This window comes from Anastrepha obliqua, chromosome 3, assembly GCF_027943255.1.
Source record: "Anastrepha obliqua isolate idAnaObli1 chromosome 3, idAnaObli1_1.0, whole genome shotgun sequence".
Taxonomy (NCBI): Eukaryota; Metazoa; Arthropoda; class Insecta; order Diptera; family Tephritidae; genus Anastrepha; species Anastrepha obliqua.
Genome location: NC_072894.1, coordinates 39,498,303 through 39,522,586, shown reverse-complemented (window position 1 = coordinate 39,522,586; position 24,284 = coordinate 39,498,303). Strand labels below are relative to the sequence as shown.

At 36.6% G+C, this 24,284-nt stretch overlaps 1 protein-coding gene across 9 annotated transcripts in view; it reads left to right on the top strand.

The window, feature by feature from the left end:
- Window positions 1–4,259: 4,259 nt before the first annotated feature.
- The window catches only part of LOC129240818 (nocturnin), a 69,466-nt gene continuing 49,441 nt past the window's right edge, over window positions 4,260–24,284 (top strand). Inside the window, exons 1-2 of one of the 9 annotated variants that reach the window (XM_054876828.1) lie at window positions 4,260–4,424; window positions 5,444–5,740. In XM_054876828.1, coding sequence (XP_054732803.1) covers window positions 5,676–5,740 — 65 coding nt within the window. In that variant the 5' untranslated portion in view covers window positions 4,260–4,424; window positions 5,444–5,675. Of the gene's footprint in view, window positions 4,540–5,434; window positions 5,741–17,142; window positions 17,574–24,284 lie in introns of those variants that run through there. The other 8 variants (XM_054876830.1, XM_054876826.1, XM_054876829.1 and 5 more) reach the window with 8 other exon arrangements.

The window sequence follows — 24,284 nt, the reverse complement described above, 5'->3', positions numbered from 1 at the left end:
CACTCAAAACGATCGTGTTTACTTGACCGAACGCTCATACGGGCTGAGCCTACTTATTGCCCCTCGAAGCAATTTCCCATCGCAAGTAATGGTTTGGGCCGCAGTGACTTCTGATGGACGCTCTCCAATCGTTTTTATCGAGCCTGGTGCCAAAGTGAATGCGACTTATTATCGGGAAAATGTTTTAGAAGCTGCATTACGGAAACATTTCGGTCGTAAACCATGGACGTAAACAGGACTCGGCACCGTCTCATAAAGCTCGTGTGAACCAAGAATGGTTAAGAAATCATGTTCCACACTTCATTTCGTCAACACAATGGCTTTCGAATTCGCCAGACGCAAATCCGATAGACTATTCCATCTGGTCAATTTTGGAAAGCAAGGCGAGGACTAAAAAATATGCCAGTATGGATGCGCTGAAAAAATCGATTATACGAGAACGGGCCAAAATACCTCGACATTCGTGCAGCATGCAACTCATTTTTTGACCGTTTGAAGGCTATAGTCAAGGCAAAAGGTGGTCATATCGAGCTAAAGTAAATACAGTGAAATTCCTTATAACCGGACGCTCACCGTCGCAGTGTTTTTGTCCGGCTATGGGAGATGTCCGCTTATAAGGGATGAAGTCACAAAATATATACCACACGTATAAATTGTATTGTACATATGTAGTTTATTTAAGAAATTTTTGGAAGTAAAGAATATTTGCATACTTTAGTATTACATATAAATACATATATGTACATATATCGATTAAGTACATTGTACAAGTCTTTACATTTCAATACTAATACAAACTAAGCTTCTATACAAAGTTTTAAAATTTTGGAGTATACCTTGATCAAGGGGTTGGCTAACTGCCGTTGTATAATACTTGGCGGCAAGAAAATAATTTTTATGTTGGTTAAGTTTAATTCCTTTGGATGAGAAGCCGCGTTATCTAAAAACAAGATAATTTTTCGATTCTGGGCTTTCATTCTTCGATTGAACTGCTGCAGCCATTCACTCATTACTTCTCGAGTCATCCATGCTTTTTTATTAGACTTCCAATCCACTGGCAGTTTTGCGATTGGAACATGCTTAAAAGATCGAAAACGGTCTGCTTTACCTATAACCAAAAGCAGCTCCTTATCTCCAGCCATGTTAGCACAGAACAAAATTGTGAGTCTTTCCTTTGATAGTGTACCGCCCACGCATTTTTCGGATTTAAGAGCGAGGATTTTGTCAGGTAAGGCACGAAAAAAAGCCCACTTTCGTCTGCGTTGTAAATGTCTTGAGGCTTGTAACCGGTCAACTGAGATGGCAGTTTTGTCCTAAACTGTTCGACACCATCCTGGTTTACATCTGCAGCTTCACCAGATACGCATTTGAAAGCAACATTATTCCTTATTCGCCGTTTGTTTAACCATCCATCTGAAGCATTAAAATTAGGTACACCCAGTTTGCCTGCAATTTCCATTGCCTTTGCTTTCAAAATGGGACCAGAAATCGGAATGTTTTGACTTCTAGCCTTAGCGAACCAATTAAAACACATCTTGTCTATTTCAGAGCCGCCTTCTTTAAGAAAGCTTCGCTTTTGATGAACATTAACTCCAGACTCCCATTTAGAAGGATTTTTTCCTTTTTTTTTTGATTTCAGCAGCTAGTGTTTTGCCAATATTGAACCTTTCAAAGCAAAAGAAACGTAGGCTCACTATACTTTACCTTTTTGCAATTCCACGTACTGTTAATTTATCTTTTTCGAAAACATTAATAATTTCCATTTTTTTTTTAATAGAAAGTACCTTCTTTTTCGGCGCCATATTATTACGAACTTTGATGCAACTGACTCCATTCGCATGCAACTGACTTAACAAACTGAATGGAAAACTACTCTTAATTTAAAACACAGGACTTGAATGTGTGCATTCATGTTAAAAGGGGAATCACCTACATATTTCATTTTTATAATGAACAACAAAGCTTGCTTGTGATATTTTTGAATTTTGTCCGTTTATGAGAAATTTTTTTATGAAAATGTTTTGAAATACTTTGTCCGCGTCCGGTTATTAGAGTGTCCGTTTATTAGGATGATATTTGTATGAAAAAATGAATGAAAAACCTGTGTGCCCAAAATTTATCCGGTTATTGGAGCTGTCCGGTTATAAGGACTGTCCGTAATGGGGAATTTCACTGTATATGTTAAAATTGTAATCATTTTTGAACAATTTTGACATTGAAGTCAATAAAAACTAATTTCACACAAAAAAGTTATGGTGTTTTGAATAGGTAACACTTCATATAGTTCACCCTGTATATAAATCTAATATATATAAATATAATATAATATATGTATATAAATATAATTATATATATATATATATATATATTGACGCGTACACTCTTTTTGGGTGTTTGGTCGAGCTCCTCCTCCTATTTGCGGCGTGCGTCTTGATGTTGTTCCACAGATGGAGGGACCTACAGTTTCAAGCCGACTCCGAACGGCAGATATTTTTTTATAAGGAGTTTGTAAATGCAAACTTGTTGTTGTATTATATTTATATATATATTATATATATATATATAAGGGCTTTCCAATAAGAGGTGTTATTACCGTAAGAGATCAATGGTTTCGTTGCTTGTGTGGCACGTAGCGCCGTCTTGTTGAAAATAAGATCCAATGACTCCACCGAACCATAAATGGCACCAAACAGTCACACTTTGAGGAAAGAGAGGCTTTTCAACAATAACTCTTGGATTTCTGAGCTCTAGATCCGACAATTTTGCTTGTTGACGAAACCACCGAGGTGGAAATGGGCCTCATCACTAAAGTAAAGTTTCGATGAAAATCCGGATCATTTTCATGCATTTCAACGTCCCAATCAGCAAAGACACGACGTTGTTGATGATCGGCCGGCTTGAGTTCTTGTGTTAACTGGACTTTATAAGCCTTAAGACCCAAATCTTTATGCAAAATACGGTGTAATGAATGTGGAATGCCTAATTCCAAAGAACGACGAGGAATGGACAAACCTGGGTTTTTTCGGCTACAACAGCAATATTCTCGATTTTCGGCTGTTCTTGAGTGTCGTGTACGGGTTTTATTCTTCACATTACTAACTTGTCCCAACAGCTCGAATATTTCACCAATTTCTGTATTGCGGTCCGACAAGGTGCTTCACGATGACCCAAAAATGATCGAGTTTCACGAACCGTCTCTGCCAAATTTTCACCATTTAGTGAATTTTAATAATTTCAATGCGTTATTTAAGCGTGTATCGTTCCATTTTTATTAATGGCGGAGTTTCTACTTGTCAATTATCAAAAAATTACATCTTCAAAAGTTACATCTACCGAAATAGCGGGCTATTCAAAATAACACCTGTTATTGGAAAGCCCTTTAGTAATTTCGTATAGTGCCGTACGAATTTTCGTCAGTTCTTATCTTATAAAAAATTTAATCAGTGGTTCTTATTAAACTTCTTCTAAGGACGTTAACTGTGTTTCTAGAATTATTTTTTTATTTTATTGAATAGTCAGAAGAATTCTGTGAAAAGCAATGCGTTATCGAAGTACAGAGGTACCAATAGGATTTTTCGTGAGTAGCTTCACGCAAATCCAAATAATATTCCTTGAAAGGATATTTTGATTTTTACAATTATTGAGATCTTGTTCCTATTTCTACGCTCGTCGTTCAGTCTTGGCCCAATATTAGCTCAAAAGAAATTGAGTGTATTTAAGGTCATATGAGATAAGACGAGTTTAAGGGCCAAATGGTTTTACAAGCTATTTGAGCTCCTCTAAGTGTTTTCTGAACGAAAGTCACACCATTTTGTTTGATTTTATTGAATTTCCCTTGCATATCCAACTGTGTAAACGAAAAATCTAGAATGTTTATTCGCCAAGTCCAATACTTATCCATACTCTGCCTAATAACAATGCGATATTTATTGACACAAAAATATTTTTTCTTTATTTATTTGTATTTGTTTATACCCGATGCTCTCTAAAGACGCTAATAAGAGGGAACAACACATAATGTAGAAGCCACATTTGCAAACAAAAATTCAAACTACAAGCACGTTTTGCATGTGAATTACTACTCTCTTTTATTCACTGGAGCTCAAGTCAATGTATGTATGTATGAATGAATGTATGTATGTCTAAACACACCAAAGACACTGAACCCGTGAGAGCCGATGCTTTAATAGAAACCACCAACAATGCTCGTTAAAATTAACAATGAGGAATGTGTAGATGTTCAGTTGGGGAAAGCAGTATGCTCTTGGAAGTCTCTGGCGTGGCTAGTGCTGGCGGCTAGTTGATGCCATCGGTGTTGGTGGTACTTGTTCGACTTTGGGGCGGAAATGACATTAAGTGCAGTACTGCAAAACAATTGATAAATATCGGAAGGGACACAAATCATCACGTCGGGCATTATAAAAGTGATATAGATTTTAAAAAAATGTTTATTCGTTCAGTAAATGCGATTCCATTCGATGCATAGTATACATTTTTTTGAGAAAGAATAAGAGTGATTTGAGGTGAATCAGTGAGTGAGTGAGTGACAAGTGTATAATAGGCCAGTCACAATGGCTCCGTTGCGGCAACGTATATGACTGACAAGACGTGTAAAACGCAGCCACAGTCAAATTATTGCCGCACATAAACAAAAAATAGATGTTCTGGTCGTGAACACAAATATGTATTATATTTCGTTATGTATAAAGATTTTTTGTTGATTGTGAAATATATTATAAAATTAATAATATATATATAATTGGCGCGTACACCCTTTTTGGGTGTTTGGCCGAGCTCCTCCTCCTATTTGTGGTGTGCGTGTTGATGTTGTTACACAAATGCAGGCACCCATAAAGTATAAGCCAATTTCGAACGGCAGATATATTTCATGAGGAGCTTTTTCATGACGGAAATACACTCGAAGGTTTGCCATTGTCTGCCGAGAAGCGAACGCTATTAGAAAAAACGTTTTTCTTAATTTTCTTGTTTCACGGAGATTCGAACCTACGTTTTCTGAATGATAGTCAAGCACCAACTCATTCGTCTACAGCGGCCGCCGTTAATAAAAGAAGCGTTATTAAAAATGGGAGATATTTCAGTAATAATACTAATTTTAATGCCAATTGAACCGGAAGAGAGTTTAAATAGAATTTTTGGGAGTCATAGATGGTGGGTGCCCCCAAAAGTTTGAGATCGGGACAGACGGAGACTTTTCAGAACAAATTTTTGATTTTAACTCGCTTCTAGATTTGGTTAAACCTGGCCTATTTCTATACATTTCGAGCTCTTGTCGAACAAACAAGGACACATTTGAATTGACTCGGTTAATTTAGACTCCATTTATTTTTTTAATATTATTTGATATAATAAAACGCATCACCGTAAAAATTTGTGTGATACAAAGTTGTTCTTTAAACAATACTTGGCGGTTTCTATTCAAAAGGACAGTCAAATTCGTTGCCGCAACGGACGCAACGGGTGCATTGTGATGGATCTATAAGTGCAAATGCATATTCCTTATGCGGATCACCGCATTTATTACTAAAACCAACTAAAATTGATTTGCAAAACAATTAAGTGTGTAAGAATACAACAAGGCTAATTGAGTGCAAGTGCAAGGGCAAAGGAAATTAAATCAATTGATATTATTAAGAGGCTACGAATGTCGTTACAGTATGTTCCTGATATCGGCGATTGTCCATTATGCGGTGGCGCTTTACAAAATCTTCAAGAAATTCATGTGAGTTACGCATAAGAAAGTAATATTTACTTTAAGTGTGTACCTGTGTATGTGTGCATGCATGCATACGTATGAACATACATATATTTTTGCTAAATTTACGGTTTTCATCGGCTGATTGTAAGATGTTGACGTTTGTTAGTTTGCCAGCCAAAGTTCATCTTCATGGAAATATTACCTAATTTCATAAAGACGTTGGCGTTAGCAGTAGAAAGTTGTCTGATTATGCAGCATGTACGCATACACACATATGTACATAATTCCATACATACTTTTAGGTATATTGCCAATATCGACAAAACAATATGTTGATTGTATACACATTAGGGTGTCCCTTATGCAAATGAAAAAAGTGACAAGAGCAGGCACCATTTGGTTAATTTTGCATTTGACAGTCAGACATTGGATACATTTGGATTAAGAATATATTTAAGTCATTGGCAATACTTACCAAATTTTTCTGGTTAATACCGTTAAAATATTATTTATTGCCATGAGTAAAGAAAAAGTAAAGTTTGACCGATAAGTGTATTTACTTTCGTATATTTAGTGATAGATAAATGCAACATTCTAAAGTTGTTTTTATTAATTAAAGGTGACAAAAATCATTTCGCTCTTTCAGTTTAATTATACTGGGGTCCACATTCATCGATTGGTACCCCATCGACTTTTTTCTATCAATTTTTCTTTGTGCCTCACAAAGTGGCAAATTGCCGAACCTAAAATTTAATTAAGTTATACTTTTGATGTTGTATCTGCAGACAGATTTCAAATGGATCATGCCAAGATTGATAGAATTACCTGTGACGTCAGCGCTGCATACTAACAAACAAGCAATGGCAACTGTCAAACATAAGAAACTATACATATACATACAAACCCTTTTTTTTGCCATGGCGTCATCGGCAAAAGGTATTGTTATAATTCGTGATTTTATAATTTTACACGCGGCACTTCGTTTTCGTTAGTTTGTTTAATTAAAAAACAGCAAATCTTAAAATCACTATATTACCAAGCCATTCAATGAATATTGAATGAAAAACAAGTAATTTCTTTTCTTTTGTTTGTTTATCTGCAACGCTGACGTCATCGATTGTCAAAATCGGGAAAAATAAAGTAGTGGGTTTCGGAAGGCGTCATCGTCTGTATGTTGTATTCATTGTGCAGATCTATAAGCAAAAACACTCTCAGCTGGTGGTCAAAAAATGCCCACAGCTGAGATCATCTGATACCAAAACGCTCCTTCCTCTGTGTCATGGTTCGTTTCGTATATTATTAAAACAAGTTTCCAAAAACGTGTTTTAATTTAGACATTTCTCAAGAAAAAACTTTATTATAAGTAAGGAATATATATTAATAAAAATATTTTTTACTGTAAACTCTCTTAGTCAAAGTTATTATTTTGTAGTTTCTTTGTGCTAATGTAAAGGTGAGGCGATAAAAATATGACTACAGATTTGATTAGCGCCGGCAGTAGTACTTCGAGCAGTGCTCAAGTTAACATTTGCGAACGTGAACGAATTTTGCTGACTGTTAACCCAAGTAGTAAGAGAAGCAGCTCTAATAATAGTAAGAAGAAAGCGAAATTATTAAATAACACAAGTAGCAAGGGAAGAAGCGCCGTAAGAACCAGTAGAGTTTTTAACCCGGGGTTTTTCGCTAGGCAAATACAAACACAAACGTTCGCAACCAGGTAAAAATTACCACATACTAGATAGGAGTATAATTAATTAAATATTTATTTTACGTAGGGAGCGCGTCTTTTGTTTCTTTGCAGAAAGGTACTTGAAGCGGCAAGTCACGATATTTGGTAGGAAAAAAACTTAAAAGTGGTTTTATTACCTCTGTGGTATTTTTTACCCAGTAACGACGAACGCCATGTTAAAAGTAGTAAGTTTTGTAATTAACTTGTGAAAACATTCTAGTTCCGGAGTTTCCTGTCACCGATCACTTTAGTGCTTTCAACGCAGCGTTATCGCAGAACGAATTCGAAAGTTTTAGTGCGATTAATAATCGGCCATGTGGAATAAAATGTGTGACTATATTTCACTATAATTTAAAGAGATTTTAATAAATATTTAAAAAATGTCCGTCCAAATGTGCACCCAAATACCTGCGTTCCAGTATCGTAACAAAAATTAAAAAATAAAAATGGTACAACACGACAACCGAATATTTAAAGGCAAAAAAATTATTTAACTATGCCCTAATGCCCTAATGCCCTGAAATTGCTTCATAAAACCCTAATTTGACGTAACAACCCCACCAATACGCTCAAACAGAAGCACTAAGCACTCACAAGCACAATCCCACTCCTAGAACTTGTCAAAAAATGCGAAGAAGAAGAGTGTCTGTATTTATTATATGATTTTGTAAAATGTTCGGTAACCTTCGGGTACGAAGGTTCTCTTTAGCGTAATGCGCATGAGCTATTTTAGGCAAAGTAAAGATTGCAGTAGATATCAGTCGTGAATGATTCCTAAATGGCATCTTTTTTTATGACATCTTTGACATTTATCAAGTAGACAGATGTACAATTTTACGCGATAGAACAAAGCGGTAAAATTATTGAAACTTATTATGAAAATGGCCGATGTTTAAGAACAACATATCGCAGAAGTCGTAACTTTTTTGGTGAAAATAATCGTCCGAATGAGTCGACAATTCAAAGGTTAGTGGGAAAATTTTAGAAACTCGTTCTGTGGTGGATAGAAAAGGTCTGACAGATCAAAAACTGGACGTTCTGTTGAGAATATTTGCCGTTGTAGCACAAAAACATCGATATCACAACATTCTCAACAATTAGGCATTCATGAATCGAATGTTTGGCAGATTTTACCTGTAGACATGGACATTTGGTGATGGACATTTAAATGATGCCATTTGCCACATATAATTGTTAAGAGCTGTATTTTGAATAAAAATGTGGGACCTGAAAAAAACTAAATTTTTACATATTTTATTTTACAGCAAAATCTGGGCATGTCTTTTGAAAGACCCTCTATAATGATTTATTGCGGCTACCCTAGCCGAATGGTGGGTGCGTGACTGCCATTCAGAAGTGCACGGGTTCGAAATCTTAATGATAGAAAAAGTTTTTTTTAATAGCGGTCGCTACTTGGCAGACCACAGCGGACCTCCGAGAGTATTTCTCCCATGTAAAAGCAGGTCATGAAAACCATCTGCCATTCGGAGTTGGCATAAAACTGCTCTATTTGTCGAAAAATATCAGAAGCATCACAAATAGGAGAAGGCTAACAACAAATAAAAGTGCAGGCGACAATATACCTTCTGCTCAAATATGAACGAGACGTTATCAATAAAACGGTCCGCGAATGACATATGGCAAAAATAAATTTTTTGTTTTTTGGTAGGACTGTTATAAGCTTACATGGCAAATTTCAGCGTGATATGTCACATAGTTTGTTTTCTGTGCTACTGTAAACAAGTCAAGCTCAACGCGGACCGTTTTATTGATAACGTCTCGTTCATATTTGAGTAGAAGGAATATATATAGTGGTTCTTAAACCGTTTTGTAATTATTTGCCTTTAAAATGCCTTCAGTAATTTCACTATAATCTGGCACATTCTTCCATATTTTCTTCTACACTTCACTTCAATTAATCAAGTATACAGTCACACTCCTGGTTACCCTCGTTTTTATATTTGTAATAAAAATATTGTATTTTATATTTGTAAAAAAAATTGTTCAGCTCCTCCTTCGATGCCGTCTTTATCTCGTAGCGTAGCGTCGTCCTTTCATGAGCTTCTCCAGTTTCGGGAACAAGAAAAAGTCACAGGGGGCCAGATCTGGGGAATACGGTGGCTGTTTTTGGCCAAAGAGTCGCGCACAAGCAACGATGCGTGAGCAGGGGCGCTATCGTGATGCAAGAGCCAATTTTTGTTCTTCCACAAATCCGGGCGTTCTGGCGGATTGCTTTGCGCAAATTGCGCATAATTTGCAGGTAATATTCCTTATTGATCGTTTTACTCTGTGGCAAGAACTTATGATGCACAACGCCCCTGCAATCGAAGAGAACGGTAAGCAAAACTTTTACATTCGACCGAACTTGGCGCGCTTTTTTCGATGTTGGTTCATGCGGCAGCTTCCATTGAGATGATTGAGCTTTGGTTTCCACGTCACAGTCATAAACCCACGATTCGTCACCAGTTATGACCCTCTGGAGCAAATTTGGGTCGTCGCGGACAGAGTCCAACATCTCATTAGCAATGTTCATGCGATGCTGCTTTTGGTTGAAATTGAGCAGTTTTGGTACGAGTTTTGCACGACCCGTCTCATTCCCAAATCATTGGAAAAAATCGAATGGCACGAGCCAATCGATATGTCTAGGTCCTTAGCAACTTCTCTAACGGTAATTCGACGATTGGCCAATACCATTTTCTTCACTTCATCAATTTTTTCGTCTCTTGTTGAAGTACTCGGGCGTCCGGCACGCTTATCGTCGTTCACATCTTCTCGGCTTTTTGAGAACATTTTGTACCACCGATAAACTTTGCTTTGGTCTCCGTATGACACAGTCAACATTCGGAATGCATCCGCGCACTTAATTTCTTTTTCACACAAAATTTGATACAGCTTCTTTGATCCATCTTTTTGAATAGGTAAAAATCGAAGACGAACCGAAAAACGTGCAAGCAAAGCAGCTGTCAACAATTAACTGACCATTCAAAATAGCCGAACTCGTCGGCATGAGTGAGAGACATGAGTACCAACATATCGCCACAAAATTATCGAAATTCGATATAAGTTACCTGCGAAAATTTAAAATTCGCGATACTTTTTGAACACACCTCGCATGCAAAATTATTTTTCTTTCAGCTTCGGTTGCGTCTGTTTGTTTCCATTTGATTATGAACGCGAAAGCAAGACTGGAAATGATCAAATAAGTTGAGTTTCGAATGATCTATTCTTAACGGGACTTATTCGAAAGCATAGGTTGGTTTGTTCGCAAAATGAAATCAGTTATAATTTAAAATTTACACTTTGTGTGAATAATTTTGTCCCTTAAAAATATGAGTAATCGTATGATTTTCATTAATATTTTTTTTATGGAGTAAAGTTTTGCTAAGTCTATGTTAGTTTTAGATAATACAATAAATATGTGGATTTTTCTTAGAATACCATTCTTAATTATATTAATTTTTGTTCTCAAGATACAGCTTATTGAATGAAAAATTAGTTGTTGTGTGAATAATTTTATCCGTGTGTGTATATCTTTCTTTTTTTCATTTTCTTTTCTCTGCTATATAATTTCAACATTCTGTATATCTTATACTCTACTGGGTCCCTGTGCTAACTCCATATACATTATCTTTATGTGTACTTGCACTGTATTAGTACTTAATTATTATAATAAAAGTATCCACAATTTCAAACATTGTAAAATAACCTTTGATTATGTTTGAAAACAAATAAAATAAACAAAAAAATAATTATGTACTATACTTAATTAAAATAAATAAAATACTTGATTTTCTATAAACACTCCAATAAAGCTTGAATACCAGATGATTTGTTTTCAAGTGATAAGCTTATATTGAGCATTTGAAGAACCTAAGTGAATTTGGACAAATTCGATAAAGCGTATGCTAACGGCAATCCGAATAACTCAGCGAAGTAAATTCTCTTGGAAGTTTCTATTGATGATTTCTCTCTTTAACTACAGACAACAGAGTCTAGCTGAATCTCAATTTCAAGAACTGTTTTGGGTTTTTCGTTAGTTAGTGCATATTCCGAGTTAGTTCATATTTCATAAGCGCCCTTAAATGTTCCTATCCGCTTTCTAACACTTTGAGCGTCGCAGCAAAGGATATTGTGTTTATAGTTTACTAGCACACCCGGCCACCTTCGCTGGGCACACTAAAATAGAATAGATATGGTTTAGAACAGAAAATATATGATTTTCATATTATTTATTTCTTTATTCTTTATTCAAGCGCTTTGGCATAAACAATATTTTTTGTTTTTCTATTTGTTTTTGAGTAAATATGAAATATAAATTGAAAATCAGGAAAAAAGAAGATTGTTGTTTCAAATCAACGCATATGAATAAACAATCGTCTTTTTTCCTGATCGTCCATGAATTTTTCGTTTCAATTTATATGTTTTATTAAGCATTGGAGCTTTTTTAACCATTATCCATTTATATTTTTCAAAAAAAAAAAACGAAAAAAAATTTTTTTTCCACGAACACATAATTTCTTTCGGATTTCACATTAAATTCTCAAATTTCGTAAGAAATTATTCACTGTTCCAAAATCCACTCCATTCACAAACAATTTTTACATGTTGCACTTACGTTTTTTCCTTATGGCATCCAAATCAGAAAGAAATATTGACACATTGTAACTCACACTGTCAATTTGACAGTTCAGTTCCGCCCCAAGCGTTAAAAAAGTAAGCGACATTATGGCTGGCTCAAAAGAACGCTGTACGCGTTGCCACTACTCCGAATTACTACCAAACTTTACGAAACGCATTTTCAATACTTACTTAACAATGTGCGTAAGTTTGGTTTAATTCGGTGCAAAGACACGGCGGGTCCACGTTTTGGCATATATTTCGAGACCCTAGTCACGGAGCGGCCTGAAAAATACTCTGTACTAAAGCATTCACCAACAGCTTCCATTTGATACCCATATTGTACATACACGTCCGAAGGTTACCCGGGTCCACGTTTTGACCTATATCTCGAGACCCTATCTACCAATAGGTATTCAAACTATACAGAAATCATCTTCAATACCTACTTAACAATGTGTGTAAGTTTGGTTTAATTCGGTTCAAAGACACGGCGGGTCCACGTTTTGGCATATATTTCGAGACCCTAGTCATCAATATTTTATAAGAGCGTACAATTGTTGGCGTATGCCGATGATATCGATATCATCGGCCTTAACAACCGCGCTGTTAGTTCTGCCTTCTCCAAGCTGGATAAAGAGGCAAAGCGAATGGGTTTGGTGGTGAACGAGGACAAAACGAAGTACCTCCTGTCTTCAAACAAACAGTCGGCGCACTCGCGTATCGGCACCCACGTCACTGTAGACAGTTATAAATTCGAGGTTGTAAAGGACTTCGTTTATTTAGGAACCAGCATTAACACCGATAACAATGTCAGCCTTGAAATCCAACGTAGAATCTCTCTTGCCAACAAGTGCTACTTTGGACTAAGTAGGCAATTGAGCAGTAAAGTCCTCTCTCGACGAACAAAACTAACACTCTACAAGACTCTCATCATGCCCGTCCTGACGTATGGCGCAGAAGCTTGGACGATGTCAACATCCGATGAAGCGACGCTTGGAGTGTTCGAGAGAAAGATTCTGCGTAAGATTTTTGGACCTTTGCACGTTGGCAACGGCGAATATCGCAGACGATGGAACGATGAGCTGTATGAGCTTTACGACGACATAGACATAGTGCAGCGAATAAAGATCCAGCGGCTACGTTGGCTGGGTCATGTCGTCCGAATGGATACAAACGCTCCGGCTTTGAAAGTATTCGATGCGGTACCAGCTGGTGGTAGTAGAGGAAGAGGAAGGCCTCCTCTGCGTTGGAAAGATCAGGTGGAGAAGGACTTGGCTGCACTTGGTGTGTCCAATTGGCGCCGGTTAGCACGAGAAAGAAACGACTGGCGCGCTTTGTTAAACTCGGCCAAAATCGCGTAAGCGGTTATCGCGCCAATTAAGAAGAAGAAGTCATCAATAGGTATGAAAATTACCCCGTATTAAAGCACTTATCAACAGCTTTCATTTGATATCCATATTGTACAAACACATTCTAGGGTCCAGGTTTTGGTCTCTATCTCGAGACCCTAGTCACGGAGCGGATGGAAATACTCTGAACTAAAGCATTCACCAACACCTTCCATTTGATACCCATATTGTACATACACGTCCGAAGGTTACCCGGGTCCACGTTTTGACCTATATCCCGAGACCCTATCTACCAATAGGTATCCAAACTATACGGAAACCATCTTCATACCTCCTTAACAATGTATGTAAGTTTGGTTTAATTCGGTGCAAAGACACAGCGGGTCCACGTTTTGGCATATATTTCCAGACCCTAGTCATCAATAGGTATGAAAATTACCCCGTATTAAAGCACTTATGAACAGCTTTCATTTTATACCCATATTGCACGTACACAACCAAAGGTTACCCGGGTCCACGTTTTGACCTATATCTCGAGACCCCAGTCACGGAGCGGCATGAAAAATACTCTTTACTAAAGCATTCACCAACAGCTTCAATTTGATATCCATATTGTACAAACACATTCTAGGGTCCACGTTTTGGTCTCTATCTCGAGACCCTAGTCACGGAGCGGCATGAAAGATACTCTGGACTAAAGCATTCACCAACACCTTCCATTTGATACCCATATTGTACATACACATCCGAAGGTTACCCGGGTCCACCTTTTGACCTATATCTCGAGCTCTATTTCCAAAATAAAATATGATCCATGTTACTCGTGGATGATGTAGCTTTCGAATGGTGAAAGAATTTTTAAAATCGGTCCAGTAGTTTTTGAGCCTATTCATTACAAACAAACAAACAAAGTTTTCCTCTTTATAATATTAGTATAGATTAACTGCATTTATTGTAACATCGCCGCCCTAAAGCAACTTTAAAAATTCCTAATGGGCGTTTTTAAAAAATAATAAATATATCTACTTGACCGTCTGGGCACTTGCGTACAACAAGAAAAAATATTATCATGTATTACCCATAAATACATTAGAAAATATAAAGGTAACAGACGCACGCTGTAAATTCACATTTTAATCTTAATCTGTGAGCCATGTGTGAGCTCATACTGATAACGGTCACATATCAACAGCCTTCAAACGCAAGTAAAGCCCTGAAAATTATCTGCGTAACAACAAAGAAATTGTTTTATTGTGTGTAAACTATAATAACTAATAAAAATATTTTAAATAATAGATTAGCGTTCTAAAAAATCTTAATAATAGCATCTTGCTTCCACTTTTAAATTTTGCTAAGCTTCAATATTTGACACCTTAGAACCTTCATTTTTAGAGAGCATCGAACATCTGGAAACTCTCTTTGCTCTAACAAATATATACTCACATATGTAAAACTCAACTATTACATGCTAATCTAAATGACATCTGCAATGACCTATTACCCTTTTTGTTATGTTTGCCGGAAACGGTCACTTCACTTAGGAGATGTTGCCGTATGCCCTGCAAAAATATTGCATATCTCATATGAGAAAAGAACAAGAAAAGTTCATTCTTTCCCCAAATTATATATTGAATGTATGTGTGTACTTATATGTAAAACAATATGAACATATCAAAATATAAATGAAGTTGCTTTCGATTCAAAGCAAAAAAAAAAAGTGTTGGTTTTATATTGCAAAAGCATTTGACTGTGGGAAAGTTCTGTTCAAAGTGTGTGCCGCGTTTGCTCAAGACAATGCACTGTGTCACAAGTCACTCAGAACAATGCCAAAACTACATGAATTGAACTTCGAATTGCTCCACATCCATCGTATTTGCCAGATTTCGCTCCCAGCTGCTACTGGCTGTTCGCAGACCTAAAAAATGCTCGCCGGTAAGAAATTGCGTTTGAATGAAGGGGTTATCGTTGAAACTGAGGTATATTTGAGGCAAAAGATAAATCGTTCTACAAAATTAATATTGAAGCGTTAGAGCGGCGTTGGAATGCTTGCGTTGTTCTTGATTAAATTATGTTGATAAATAAAACTAATTTTGAACAAAACGTGTTTTATTTGTTAGGCCCGGGACTTTTCAGCCCATGTTTTATTTGTTCAACATTAAAATGCACACTTTCTTATAAACGCAATTATTTAGACGGCAGCACAGCACCTCAATTGCAGGGCTTAAATTGTCGACGACGTCTAATTAAAACTATTTAAAATTTAGCCACGACGAATGAGCAGATCTTGTGCTGCCACTAAAATATGAAATGTAAAATGTCTGTAAAATTTTAAAACTTATACTTTATGTAATAAAAAAAATAACGCAATCAAATATTTATGCTTTTTGAAATGTAATAACAATCGATGATTTAAAACAAATAAATTGATTTGTTTTCATTTTTACACCAAAAATGTACCACTCGGAAGAGTTTATTTTAATTTTATAGAAGTCAAATATTTTCAAAGAGCAGCAACGAAAGTATGTGTTTCCCTAACGTTTGTTTTGTAGCTGTCGCTTTGAAAATATTTCAGAAGATGGCTTTAAAAAGTTAGGGTTAGTCAAAATTTTCAAAACAAAAAAAAAAATGATTTGTTTTTGCATTTTCTTAAAGTATAATATCTTTAAAATATTGTGTGAAAATTTGAAGTGAATCCGACAAATACTTTTCGAGTTATTCAACAATTATTAAAGGGCGCTCGGGCGCTCCGGAGCGTTGGAGAGCAAGTAGCTAGCAGCAGTAGCAGATAAAAGTGGCAGATAAGCGCAATAACGATAACACGCGAGAAGTTAGAATGTTAGAATTTTGGAAGCTGCTATGACGGCTGAAGAACCATTACATGGCCTAGGAATAGATGACCGAGTTTAAGTAACTAAATAATTCGAATTACTCTACATAAATCGATAGCAAAACTTTAAATACGTTTTTCTCAAAACCTATGTTTTTTGAACTGGTGATTCTGTAACTTAAAACCCGTTTAGTAGATTTCAATAAAATGTATACTGCTTTTGAAAAACATAAAAAACTCGTGCCTGATCGAAGGATTTTTTTTTTAAATTGCGATTTTTGTTAAACAATTAATTATCGGTTTTTCTGTTAATTTTGAAAAAAAGCTTTCTCCTGTCCGAGTGATTTTAAATAATTCTCCAAAGACTATTGATGATCCCCGCAAGGGACTTCTGGAGAAACGGGATCCACACAAACAGCCATAACTTTTACAATTATTATTTTTTTTTTTTTGTAATTTTGCTAAAGTCAAGTCGAAACATGATGTATTAATGCTATGTTTTTATTTTTATAAAATAAGGCAAAAAAAAAATTATTGAAAATTATCATTTTTTCGTGCCTCGGACTACTCCTAACCCCTTAAGGCGGCATGTGCAGAAAAGGAAATTTTTCTGCCGTTACGTCGTGAAGTGCCGTCATCAATGTGCTTAGACTATCATTTTTCGCTCGGTCTATGTAACACAACCTCGACATAATCAAATTGAATTGGCTCGTGTAGTATCGTCTCTTTTTTTCTTTGCTGTACATTTACAATGTATTATCCTTATCACAGAATGCCGAAGAGCGCGCCGCTGTATTTACGAATCTCGTGTAGTTCGCATGAGTTTACTGTCGATGGACGAGTATGTATGTATAAATGAGATTGCAATGTTTTCATTCGAATTTAGTACGTTTTCAATTCAGTGCGCGTAGTGATCTAATAAAGTCTAGCACATTGCTTTGCTACGATTTTATTTCGTTATAAATCCGTTGCTATTTTGCTTCTATATTTTAAAAGTGAATATTTTGACATGTGCACCTTCAATGAAAAAAGTTTTTCTAAAGAATATATCACTACTAGTGCACTTATTTAATCCTTTTTGAGAGTAAGACTATTTTTTAACGAAAAAACGATTCTAAGTTTACAAATGTGTTGCAGATTAACTTTCGTGCAATTATCTTGTGTAACATTTTTTTAAACTAAAATCTTTGCTAACTAACAAAACAAAAAACAAAAAAAAACTTGTGCATTCATAGGCGCATAAAAGCAATTCTATCCGGTTTTAAGAAATTTGCGCTGGTTTTGTTTACTTGTTTCGAAACAACTGCACTTTGAAGTCAATCCATGGAAATGGTAAGCATAATAACCTTATTTGCGACTGATAGTGGGCAAGCGAGTTGAACAAACCTACGTACATTGATATACATATGTAGTGCGTGTAGTACATTAATATATGTTGCATGGAATAAAAAATATGAAAATTTGTGAACTGTACTTTATATTGAAACTTCGTCTAAAGAGTACCTTCAAGAGGTGTAGGATTTTGTTTTTTAATTTGAAGACAAATAAAAATGTTAGGGAAATGGGAATTTTTTTTCAACCAGTTTATTTTTAAGTTCGGTTACTTTATGCTTAGAATATAAAATTTTCACCACTGTTTCGACTAGTTAACCTTCGGAAGACACACCGGTCGTGAGTCACCCCACAAATGATTTGATGGGTTGTAGTTTGTTTATTTCTAACATCTGGAAATATAGCGTTAGCTGTATTTTAGCAACGCCGATTTTACTCTTTGATTCATGCAGGAAGTCCTCAGTAGTTGGTGCGCACCGAATATATGCAGATTTAAAAAAGTGGTGGGGTGAAATTTACCCCAGTGCGCAGGTCGCTTTTATTCTTTGCTTACCTATACAGTCAACGTCAAAAGAAAGTGCACACCATGTCCTAGACTAACACTATTTACATATATCATTGTCATTAAAATCAATTATTTCATCATTTCATAATTCAAAACAGACAAAAAAATGTCCACCAATTAGAGGTCGACGTCTAGACTACATGGCCATTATTGGTCTAAAAGAAAAACATGGAATTAAAAAATATAAAAATTCTCCTTTAACTAAACTAAGCTAAATATATAAAGGTATATACTGACAGCCTCAAAGGAAAGTGTACACCACATATCGATAATTTTTAACTATTTATTTTTTTAATTTTATACAGAAATATAGTTCATACTACTACAAAAACCATATAATGCAACTAAAAAAAAATAAAAAATAAATAATTGGCGCGTACACTTCTGTTAGGTGTTTGGCCGAGCTCCTCCTCCTATTTGTGGTGTGCGTCTTGGTGTTGTTCCACAAATGGAGGGACCTACAGTTTCAAGCCGATCCGAACGGCAGATATTTTTATGAGGAGCTTTTTCATGGCAGAAATACACTCGGAGGTTTGCCATTGCCTGCCGAGGGGTGACCGCTATTAGAAAAATGTTTTTATTAATTTTGCTTTCACCGAGATTCGAACCAACGACCTCTCAGTGAATTCCGAATGGTGATCATGCACCAACCCATTCGGCTACGGCGGCCACCAACTATAATGCAACTAACTAATAATTCACTAATATTTATGATTTTTCTATTTTTTTTACTTTTACTACTTTATTTCCAAGATAATATTTCGATTTTGTTTTACCAAAAATTTATTTTACCAAAATACTTCGGCTGCCGTAACCGAATGGGTTGGTGCGTGACTACCATTCCGAATTCGAATCTCCGTGAAATACCAAAAGTTATTTTTCTAATAGCGGTCGCCTCTCGGCAGTCAATGGCAAACCTCCGAGTGTATTTCTTCCATGAAAAAGCTCCCCAAAAAATATCTGCCATTTGGAGCGACTTCAAACTGTAGGTCCTTCCATTTGTGGAACAACATCAGAACGCACACCACAAATAGGAGGAGGAGTTCGTCCTTCAAAAAGGTTAGAAGCGCCAATTATGTACCCTATGATCTGAGAGTACCGGGAATGTTTAAATAAAACAAAACAGAGTTAAATTTCAGGCAAATTTATTTTATCTCCTTCAAAATATGACCCGTCTGAAGCAACACACATGTGCCAACGTTTAAGCCAGCCCTGCATGCATCTCTGGTTTTTACTTGGTGTTTGATCACTGAAACTGGTTATCACTGAAACTGAGATAAATCGTTCTGCGAAAGTGGTATTGAAATGATAGAGGGGCGCTGGAATAATTGCGAAATTCTTGATGGAAATTACGTTGATGAATAAAGCTAATTTTGAACAACAAAAAGAAAGTGTTTTCTTTATTTGGCTTGGGACTTTTCAACCCATGTTTACATCACGGCAGACCACCTGGTACCCGAGAGTAAGAGCACACGCTCCTCACCAAATAATCGAATGTGCTCATTATACTGCCTATGCAGTTGTCAACTACGCTGTATGTAAAGGGTGTTTTTTTTAGAGGTTAGGTTTTCAAGATGAAATAAAACGTCTATAATTTATTGTTATGGCCAAGAATTTAGCTTTATTATAAAGATAAGGGTTTGCCATTATGTTTTAAAAATGATTTCGGGCAAGTGGCCGCCGCGGCTGGCTCGAATAAATTCCAGCCGAGAGGCCCAATTTTCGACCACTTTTTGCAGCAATTGGGGCCGTATGTCAGCAATAACGCGCCGAATATTCTCTTCCAAACCGTCAATCGTCTCGGGCTTATCTGCGTAGACAAGCGACTTCACATAGCCCCACAAGAAATAGTCCAGTGGTGTTATATCGCACGATCTTGGAGGCCACGCCACAGGTCCACGGCGCGAGATAATGCGCTCACCAAAAGTTTCCTTCAATAAATCGATTGTTGCGTTGGCTGTATGGCATGTAGCGTCGTCTTGTTGGAACCAAAGGTCGTCCACATCAACATCGTCCAATTCAGGCACGAAAAAGTCATTTATCATGGCTCTATAGCGCTCTCCATTGACTGTAACATTATGGCCGGCTTCATTTTTAAAGAAATCTGGACCAATGATTCCCTCTGCCCATAGAGCACACCAAACAGTGACTTTTTGAGGATGTAACGGCGTCTCAGCAATGGCTTGTGGATTATGTTCACTCCAAATGCGACAATTTTGCTTATTGACATACCCATTCAACCAAAAGTGAGCTTCATCGCTGAACAAAATTTTCTTGTGATGCGTCGCGCGAACCGAACCATTATTTTCGTAATAAATTTGCACGATTTGCAAACGTTGTTCAGGTGTAAGTCTATTCATTATGAAATGGCAAACCAAACTGAGCATATATCAAGTGACAGCTGTCAAAAAGACCATCTACGAAAAAAGTAGTGCCAACTTGAAAACCTAACCTCTAAAAAAAACACCCTTTATATATGCAGTCATCAATATGTATATATTTATATCTAGACCACAAAATCAAGTTCAAGAGTTCTATTTTCCTAGGGTATTTGTTTCCTTAAAGCCATGCCAAGTGGGCAAATTTTACGAAAAATGCGCAATTGTGCCCAAATCAAAAAAAAAGCAGAAAACAGTTTTGAAATTGCATTAAAAGTGCGTTTGTGAAATACGTGAAGAAAACAGAGGTGGTAAAAAGCTACAGCTGACGCATCAATGTGCATACCATACATATACACACGTACTTATCTGCCTGTATATAGTACTCGTATGTTTCTGTATGTATTTACGCGCTGGCAGACAGTCATTCAATTGTGGATTGCTAAAGAGATCGATAGCGTCACGATACGGTGAGTCTTTCTTTAACATCTCGACACTCAATTGTTCATTTTATAGCAACTGTTAAATTTAATTGAAAGTAATGGCGATATTTTAAGTGTCATGTGGGCATGCCATGTTTTGTTATTGTCATTTTGAAAAATTTCGTCAAGTAAGCCAGCGAGTTGTGCCTGCGCTCTTGTTTGTTTGAAAGCATTGTTTGATTTGTACAATGAAAAGGAAAGAAGTACGGCGAGATTTTGCAAAGTAGGGAAATGCACAGTCTGGAAAACTGAAATTATCAAAGATACTGGCGATGTAAGCATCACAAAATAAACATGCAAAATGACGGACCATTACTTCACAGAAGTTCGTAATATGTGACTTAAAATATTTAATGACATTAAATGTCAAATTTATTCAATTTTCCGTCTCAGTTGGCAATTTCACTGAAATTAACCATTGAAAGTATTTAAAAATTTAGTGTCGAGATGCCTAGTAATGAAAATGTACGCAAATGGGTGCATATAGAAGAGATATGTACATATGTATGTGATTTTTTCAAAATTTCTCAAACGTCTGCGAGAATGTTTAGTACGTGGTGAATAGAATTGCAATGGACAGCGGGTAACGGGTTGACGGGTGGTGAACATAGGCTGTTTATAAACATATTTACGTATGCACATATGTATGTTTGTATTAGCTTATCTGTTGCTAAGCGGCTCGTGTGAATCTCTTGTCAAATGAACTCGTTCACTTTTTATCTGAGGTTCAAAGTATTATTTGTGTTAACGGAGCATCACACGTACTACAAGTATGTACATATATGCAACATTAGCTTTTGCATTCGATCTGCTCAAAACGCTTATACTTTAAACTCGTCTCATCTGTTTGTAAAATTTGTGAATGAAATCAAAACGAAATGATTAATTCCGAAGAGTCTTTGGTATTATTACCAATCTTTTACTCAACTAATTTTTGCCCAAAGTAGTTTAGTATTGAAAATGGGCGAAATCGATCAATAATAACGATAGCGAGAAAAAGAACTTTGGACAGCGTATAAATTGTCAGCGCTTTGTTGGCCTTTGAGTGAAATTGAAATTCACTCGTCGCTTCATTTTTTCCTGTTATTCTGACAGCGCTCAAAGCAACCATTTGGTCATCTAAGATTTCAAAGAAAAACAAAACAAAGCAAGAAAGGCGAGCAAAACAAGCCTGTGCTTTGAGATAGACGAGCAAACGCTCTTCTAAATGCTGGATGGGTTGTGAACATACGGCGCGTGCAATATAGAAGTATTACATACCATATTTTTATTTGCACAACGCCTTTTATGTACATACATATGCTTATTTTTAACAAAGAATAAAACTTAGCATACTTCTAGGCAGCATACAAAAAATCTATCATTTTATTTATTACTATTGCGAAAGCATAAAATATAAATAAAATAATGGATAGAAGAAGAATAATTTTAGCTATGTTTATCTATCTGTCTGTCACTTTACACGAAATTTGGAGTGAAAATTATGATTCATAGTATACATACGAGATGATATCAGAGAAAGGAAATATTATTTTCAAAAATATATTTATTATTGTTAAACAAATTTGGAAACAAGAGAACAACTTGAATCTGAAAAACACCGCTATTAGAAAAAAACGTTTCCTTTATTTTGGTCTTTCACCGAGATTCGAACCTACGTTCTTTCTGAATTCCGAAAGGTAGTCAAGCACCAACTCAGTCGGCTACGGCGGCTGGCGTGGAATACATTAACGCTATTAAAAATTGAATATATGAATTTGAATATACGGACCTGTTATACAAGGTGGCGCAAAAGTAACCTTGCGATGTTTTTTGGCTGTAATTTAAAAAAAAATGAAAAACTTTGATTCTTCTTGTGGATTATTTTTATTTGGTATTTTAATTTTTTTTACATCAAGTCGAGAATATGATGCCATGTAAATGGCCGCCGCCACCGTTGATTGCCATTTGAGCCCTTTTTATGGCATTTTCCATCACTTTGGCCAAACCTTCCGCCGATAGGTCCTCACATTCTTGACGGATATTGTCTTTAAGAGCTGCAAGAGTCTGAGGCTTGTTGACATAAACCCGCGACTTCAAAAAAGCCCCACAAAAAGAAGTCTACAGCGGTCAAATCCGGCGATCTTGCTGGCCAGTGCAAATCGCCAAAACGGGAGATTAGACGCCCGGGAAATGCATCCTTCAGCATATCGGTTGTGGCACGTGCAGTGTGTGCCGTTGCATCGTCCTGTTGGAACCACATGTTTTCCAATCCCAATTCATCAAGTTGCGACAAAAAGAACTCGTTGTTCATTGCTCTGTAGCGCTCACCATTCACAGTAACCGTTTGGCCCGCGATGTCTTCGAAGAAAAAAGGTCCGATGACTCCTCCAGCGAGCCCACCATACAGTGACTTTGAGCGGGTGTAATGGCTCTTCGTGGGTTACACGCGGATTTTCAGTGCCCCAGAAGCGTAAATTTTGCTTATTTACGTACCCGCTAAGATGAAAATGGGCCTCATCACTCATGATCATTTTTGATGAAAAATCATCTTCCTCTTGGTAGTGATTAAGGATGGCTTGAGCGTACGTTAGACGCGATTGGCGGTCAGCAGCTAACAACTGATGCACCGTCTGGACTTTGTACGGAAACATCTTCAAATCTTGTACCAAAATTCGCTGTAAAGACCGTCGACTGATACCCATTTGCGTGGCACGTCGTCTGGTCGATGTCAACGGCGCTTCCATGACATCCTCGGCTACAGCAGCAATATTCTCTGCAGAACGGCTACTTCGGGGTCTGCCACGCCTGGCAGCATCTCGTGTTGTGCTAGTATCTTCGAGGCGAGCGGCTAAACGTCGCAGTGTTTCACCAGAAGGCGTTGGACGGCGAGGGTATCTGCGACGAAATTCACGTTGTGCCAAAGTCACGGACCGATTATTGGTCAAATAAATAGTCAGCAATATTGCGCGTTCTGGAGCAGTGAAGCGTAACATTGATTATTAACGTGTATTTCGCACGTGTTTACTACACAAATGTCAAAACAGAACTGACATTAGGGGCCAATCGCAAAATTTATAGCATTTTCTGATAAGAGGATTACTTTAGCGCCACCTGTTACATACTTATTTCTACTACGGGGTGTCTTTTTGATGTATATTAGACGTATTGGCAGCACCATTTCAATTCTTACTTATAGATAAACTTACGTTATAATTCTAGGAAAATAAGAAAACCTTCGTTATAACTATAGAAAATCAAGGAATTTTGGATATAATTTTTATATTTGGTTGCTGTCTGCAATATT